Source organism: Fragaria vesca, linkage group LG1, assembly GCF_000184155.1.
Source record: "Fragaria vesca subsp. vesca linkage group LG1, FraVesHawaii_1.0, whole genome shotgun sequence".
NCBI lineage: Eukaryota > Viridiplantae > Streptophyta > Magnoliopsida > Rosales > Rosaceae > Fragaria > Fragaria vesca.
This window is the reverse complement of record NC_020491.1, coordinates 16,588,276-16,595,197: the sequence shown is the minus strand read 5'-3', so window position 1 is coordinate 16,595,197 and position 6,922 is coordinate 16,588,276. Positions and strand designations below refer to the sequence as shown.

The 6,922-nt window shown below is 37.0% G+C and overlaps 1 protein-coding gene across 1 annotated transcript in view; it reads left to right on the top strand.

Moving 5' to 3' along the window:
• The first annotated feature begins 931 nt into the window (after positions 1–931).
• Positions 932–6,922, top strand: part of LOC101293039 — a 6,925-nt gene continuing 934 nt past the window's right edge. Inside the window, exons 1-7 of the mRNA XM_004288301.1 lie at positions 932–1,067; positions 1,153–1,227; positions 1,304–1,361; positions 1,476–1,531; positions 1,658–1,720; positions 2,458–2,526; positions 2,651–2,815. Of these exons, the coding sequence (XP_004288349.1) occupies positions 1,014–1,067; positions 1,153–1,227; positions 1,304–1,361; positions 1,476–1,531; positions 1,658–1,720; positions 2,458–2,526; positions 2,651–2,815 (540 nt within the window). The 5' untranslated portion in view covers positions 932–1,013. The remainder of the gene's footprint in view (positions 1,068–1,152; positions 1,228–1,303; positions 1,362–1,475; positions 1,532–1,657; positions 1,721–2,457; positions 2,527–2,650; positions 2,816–6,922) is intronic.

The following is a 6,922-nucleotide window of genomic DNA, read 5'->3' as shown; positions in this document are numbered from 1 at the left end:
TTTTCAACTTCTATGCTAGTATTTTTCTTCAATCTCATATGAGTAGATTTTGTTACTGGTGGTAGTAACTTTTGTTGGTGGTGATAGTATCTTTCATTGGTTGTGGTAGTATCTTTTGTTGGTGGCAGTAGCATCACTGGCTGCTGGCGGTGGTATTTTTTTGTTGCTGACAATAGTATTTTTTGTTGGTGGCGGTAGTAGCTTTTGTTGCTATCGGTAGTAGCTTTCTTTGCTGTGGCAGTAGCTTTTTTTGCTATCGGTAATATCTTTTGTTGTCAGTGGTAGTAGCTTTCTTTGCTGGCTGTAGTAGCTTTTGTTGCTATCGGTAGTAGCTTTCTTTGCTGATGACAGTAGTTTTTTTTGCTATCGGTAGTATATTTTGTTGTCAGTGGTAGTAGCTTTTTTTGCTGATAGTAGTAGCTTTTGTTGCTATCGGTAGTAGCTTTCTTTGCTTGTGGCAGTAGTTCTTTTTGCTATCGGTAGTATCTTTTGTTGTCAGTGGTAGTAGCTTTCTTTGTCGATAGTAGTATCTTTTGTTGTCAGTGGTAGTAGGTTTTGTGGTCGCTAGAATCCTCACAGATGGTCGGCCGGAAAGTTTACCGGAGGTTGGCCGGAAAGTTCGTCGGAGGTTGGCCGGAGATCAATCGGAGACCATTTGTGGTGGTTGACTTTTTACATTAGTGGCATTTTTGTAAATATAAGAGATAAATTTTAATTTTTTGGTTGAATGGCTGTCTGTAATTTTGTTAAACTTTAATACCTAATATAAGTCTGTATTTAGGCTTAGGTGGACTTATGTGGGTAAAAATGTTTGGGTGGATCTATTTGGGAGAAAATGTCTCCAAGTGGACTTTTATGTAATTGGCCCAAAAAGAAAAGAAAAAAAAAAGAAAACAGAAACAGAAAAGGAGGAATGCTATAGAGGTCCCCTGGAGAAAAGAAAAACAGTCTACGCGGGTGAGCGGAAGAGACAGAAAGGAATCTGAGAGGAGCGTCACTTGTTATCAGAGAAAATGGGTGATGATTTCACACGCCCCCGCCTTATGAATTTCGTTTCTGAGGAACAGGTACTTGCTCTGCTCTCTTCATCTCTTTCAGACAAACCCTAAAATTTCATACCAAATCAATCAGTTTTTCGTGATGGTTTTGCAGTTGGATCAAGCCAAGAAAACCCGGGGCGAACGAGTCGAGGATGGCACCGCCTACCGCGACAGACCCCTTTTTGAGGTTTTACTTTCATTCTCTGAAATTTCATTTTGATTTTGATGTCTGTTATCGCTGACCTCATGATTATTGTATGCAGATTCTCAAGGAAAATAAGGACAAGAAGGATGCCGAGTTCAACGAACGTTTCAAGCACAGTGAGTCTTTCTCTCCAATCATTGTTTTATTTCAATCATTCGAAACTGTGAGGTTGACATTTTGCATTTCTTTGCTGTTGCTTTGTGCTCACTCACTTCATTTGGTGTTTACAGGACCTCCCAAAGCTCTGGATGATGACGAGACGGAGTTTCTTGATCAGTGGGAGACTGTAAGACTCAGTGACTATATGTTTTACTTACGTGACTTTCTTTGTTTGTGTGATAACCGCCGGTTGTTGAGGCAGTTGGTGCATGTTTTAACATTTGTTATTTCTGTACTATAAAATGTGTTGCAGTCGAAGAAGGAATATGAACGACAGATTGTGGATGAGGAAGCACAACAACTTTTGAGCTTTCAGGTATCTTTCCAATCATTGCTAGCTTACCTCCAATTTAATAGTATTTCCAACTGTAGGATTTGTATTTTGTAATTATTCTCATTCACCCTAGAATGATGCATTCTTATGAGTTGCTATTACCTTAACACTTTCGTGGCATATGAGCTTTATGAAGTCGTGTTTGTTCGTCCTAGTGATTGTTAACTCTGAAAATGTAGGGCTAAGTAGCGCCTTTTCTTTTTTGAGGATATCTTTCGAAAGCCAAGTATGTGAACCTATAGGTCCTTAGTAGGAAGGACAGGAGAAAGATACAATATGGTATCAGGATAAGATAGATTAGTGCCACTGCTTTAAAGTTCTCAAAGGAAAGTTCCCATTTATTGTCCTTTTAGTAGATTGTTTTGACTGCAAAAGCAGCAGGGTGGGAAAGCTTAATCAAAAGAAGTCCCAGCCTAACTGAATCTGCTGATGGAACCCCTCCCTCTCAGTGGTAGAGTTTATCTCTAGGATATGTCCTTGTGATCATGTTCCAAAGGTTATTCCAACTTGAATTAGTCATTCAAGTACATATTCTGACTAAGAATACATGACTTCCTATGAAGTGCCTCATTTATTTAATAAACATGTATATGTCATTGTACTTGAGCATGCTGCAAAATGATTATTTTTGACATTATATTTATTCCATACAGTAAATTTTCAGAGTAAATTCTTCTTTTAAAACAGAATACTTCTTAACTAGCTATCTTTGTTACCAGGCAGCGGTGGCAGCAAAGTCGAGCATTGTACAAGAGTTAACGGAAATACCTTCTGTTCCGGTAGTCAAGGTTGGTATATCATGTATGTTAGTATGATAATGTTTGAGAGAGCTGCTAATATCCGCTAATATTTAGTTCCAGTGGATTAAGGCATTATTTTGCAATTGTGGATAATATCGATATCTGCTTACAGGAGCAGCTGAAACCAACCGGGAAGAGGAATCCACCTGCTTTTCCTTTAGGCATGATTGTTAAAGTGAAGCCACAAGCGAAGAAAGCTAAAACTGATCAAGGGGGCATTGGAGAAGCTACAAGCACAGCGAAACCCACTAATGTCAACACAGATAAAACTTTAGAGGTAACGAAGACACCTGAGGGTGATGCTGATAATTCTAGTGCTGTTTCTGAGACTGGTCTTGTTTCATACAGTGATGACAGTGAAGATGACTTGTAGCTTCAATCTTATCTTTAAGGAGGAGTTAATATCGATTCACTTATGATCTTTTCTATTGGTTTTTGATTTGAGTAGACAAGATAATAAAAGTAGGATTCAGGATGTCATTTCGTGTTACATGTGCATCTTGAGATAGAAGAAAGAACATACAAAGGAGCATAGGGTAGGACATGATCTGTCACATGGTTAAAAAAAAAATCTCAACAGAGAAAGCTTTTCTGTCATCATAGATTCCATGAATCAGTGTACATCACCTTCATCGGTGATTTTTATCTGGTAGTTAATGGGTTATAAGTTAATTAAATCTCCGGTTTAGAGGTAGGCTAGCCCTTGGTGGAGTATAGAGGTAGGCTGTTGCTCGAAGACTAAATTTTTTCACTTTCGGTGAGAGATCTCTTTCAAGCTAAGATTATTTACCTTTGGCCCTAGAAAGTTGCTACTTAAGGAAAATTCTGTTTACATTTTCCATGAACATAAAAAAAGGCCCTAATCCAAAATCCAAAAATTAACTGAACTGTCGACCACTCAACTGTCTTTTATGATGAAAGTGCTTTTTAAATTAAAATGCGAGGACTAAAAAGTTTAGGAAATGACATCGAGTATTATACCACTTAAAATTGTATTCAAAAGAAGAAGTCTTTTGAAGTTGAAATTGTTATAACCTTGTCTTGGATCAACCATATTACTAGGTGAATTGAATGGATGTGAGAAGAAACTTAATGGATTAGTTATTCATACTCTGAAAAAGACATGACAGAAAAATTTCATTATGTCACATTAATTTTTTTATTTGTTACTGAAAATGCAGAAAAATAGTTCTCTCATTCATGAGTACCCTGCGATAAAGGTTTTATTCCTGTATTGTTTTTTAAACATGAAGCAATATCATCAGGTTTATCCTTTGATCTCTTCAAAGAATCACTTATAAGCTTCAACCCTTATCTAGGCAAGAAAGTTGTAGTTGCTAAGTTCAGTAACTTTAATAAGCAAACCTTTTGCAGATACTTGTCTTTATTTGTTAATATTCAAGTTTGGTTTTTGTTATACTTCGTGGATATGTATAGACAGTCCTTTGTAAGAATATGTATCGGAGCCTAAGCTCCTTAGCTCTGGCTTTTATCAGGACCACCAACCACTATACTCGCTCACCTTAATGTTCCTAGGAATTTTTTCTTAAAGATTCTGTTGCTGGTCTATTGACGTGTATATTTGCTGCTGGGTGGCATATGCCATATGGGGTGGGTGGGGATAGGGGGATTTGTAGATGAGGATAACAAATGGCATTCTAAGCTTATAAATTGCAAGAAATTTCGTACTTTCGTCCTGGTGTAAAGTCTGCTATATGTTCTCTAGTTATTTCATATCTTCTGTATAAATAGGTTAGTAAACAGGTCTCCATTTCTAAGCATCCTAGAAGACATCTAGAGTTATTGCTTGTTATAAAGAAAAGTGCATATGTAAAATTTTCACTGGAGTAATCTGTTCCAAGTAAATCATGTTACAAAAATGGAAGCTTGATTAAGCTATGTACATGATACTCCTAGGTTTTAGTTAGAACTCGTACTGCATTTTCAACCCAGCCGCAGATTGATTCTTGTGACAGAATATTAGTTGTATCGTCCAAAAGTTGCAACATTAGCATACAATCCTCAATGTGGTTTTCTGATGATTCTTAATTCTTCCTAAAAGGATGATTTAAATGATGAGCACAACTGCAATCACAGCGTCTGCCTGTGGGATAGGCAGATTGTATTATAGTTTTCGAAAAGCCATAAAGGCATTCTTGAGGCTTTGACTACGTTGTAACCATGTAGTGTTAAAGATGAGCTAATATGGTATATAGGTTCTTCATAGATTAGCTATGTGCAACTCTTGAGGTGTGAGATCAAAACTTCCGGTATTTTGAACTATCTTGTTTGTGGTTAGCATTCGTCTTATGTTGATATTACCTAGGGTGTTTTGAAACTTCTATTTGAAGAATTGGGAAAATGTTGAACAGCTGGCTGATTCTACTTTGTCATTGAGTGTTAAGGCTTCTCAGTGGCAAGGGTAAGCTTTGGGTTACATGAGTGATCAAAGTTTTTGATGCAAGTGTTTGGCACTATTGGCAATTAGCATGTCGTATGTTTTGATTAGGTGAAAGCTTGTGAATTTCAGAGAATTAAAATGGTATAGGTCAGAAATGTTGTGTATGCTCATGGCTTGGCAGAAATATGCTTTAATCATGACAATTTGGAATATTGAGCTTGAGTTAGCTGAGCGAGTACATAGTTTTTACGATAGATTCTAATGATATGCTGATTCTACCAAAATATTTGATGGAGCTCTGGGGTCATGGTCTGTATATTCTAACACTATCATGTCATTTGTTGCTGCACTTTTCTTATGATGATATTCAAAATTGGTGGGTATTTATGTTGTTTTAGGTTATAGGCAGTGTGTTTATGTTTTGTTTTCATCTGATTACAATATACCGATCTGTCTTTCATTCTTATTCTGCTTTTTACTCTACACTTACATTGTTGTTCTTCTCTGTTCCGATGAGTGTGTATTCAATCTCTTTAACTTGAAATTAGAAACAAATGAGCTAGTGTCCACTGTCCAACTAGGTTGCATTATATTTCAGTCATTCTGGTTGGGTTAAAACAAACTATCTAGTTAGATTTTGATAATCTCAGTCATTTCTGTTTTGAAGGTTTGTTGAAAAATAGTTGGATGGGTCTACATGAGAGGTTTAGGTTCAATGGCCTGGGAAACAAGTAATTTGAACTGATTTTCATGAATGAACATGATTTGAATTATGTGTTGGATACTTTGGCTTTAACAAGCATATATGCTGCATGATTCATCCAGCAATTTATTGGTTGGATATATTAGCAATTAGGGTCATATTGTCTTCCCTTTGCATTTGTCAGAAGAAAGTTTTGCTGCCAGGTTGGTTGAGGGTATAGCTACCTTATAAGGGATAAAGCTTCCTTTGTTGGTATTTTGTGTGCCACTCTATATGCGCCACTCTATATTTTAGCTCTCGGTGTTCAGATCGAACGACGTAAAGAATGGTTTTATTTTTTTTGTTTGAAACTAAGAGTGGTTATATTTATGTGTTCCCTTGGTCGCATTCTTCACAAATTCACCAATAATGATCTTAGCTGTTTGGAAGTTACTGTCTCTTAACAGTATCCAGCAGTTTTGGAAATCGGTAAGGAGTAATTAATCTCCCAGCTGGGTTGGAGATCACTACTCTCCTATCCTTTTTACTAGTTAAGTTGTGTTAGCTTTTATGATTGTGGAGCTTCTGGCTCAGTTGTGTTGAATCAGGTTGTTGGTGGTGCAAGTTTGTTTATTAGTTACACTGTTGGCCGTGATGATCCTAGTATTGGACAATGCTAGTTGTGCCATTGTTCATAAGTCTTTGGAAAAAAAAATACTTGGGAGGTTGTGGTAGGAAAGTGGCTAGGATTACCTTTAGGAGTGACTAACTTGTCAAATCCCCTACATCCCTCTAAAATTTGTTTACTTTAGTTTCATCATACTTATGAAGTTTTGGAAACATATCACTTGTATTTTTTTTCTTTCTTCTGGAGTACAAAGAAGCACTTCATGAAAATGCATAGCAAGTCAAAATAAGAGCATGAAGCGATGAACACTGAGCACCCTAGCTTGAGTTGGTATGGGATATGGGAAGGAAAGGCTTAGGATTATCTAGAAATTAGAGCCATCTTTGCAAACAACCATTCTTGTTGCTTAATAGTGTACACTGACCACCCTAACATAATCTCTAATTAGTCTTTTTGTGTCATCATCAACCAAATACCATCGTGGCTATCTATGCTTCTATAGCTCAGTTGAGAATATCTCTATCTATAGCTAATCGGGAAAAGACCATGTACACTGATCGCGAAATTTATAAAATTCATTCTGTAAATTTCCTGTTGGTTAGAGAGAGAGAGAGAGAGAGAGAGAGAGAGAGAGAGAGAGAGAGAGAGAGAGAGAGAGAGAGAGAGAGAGTAG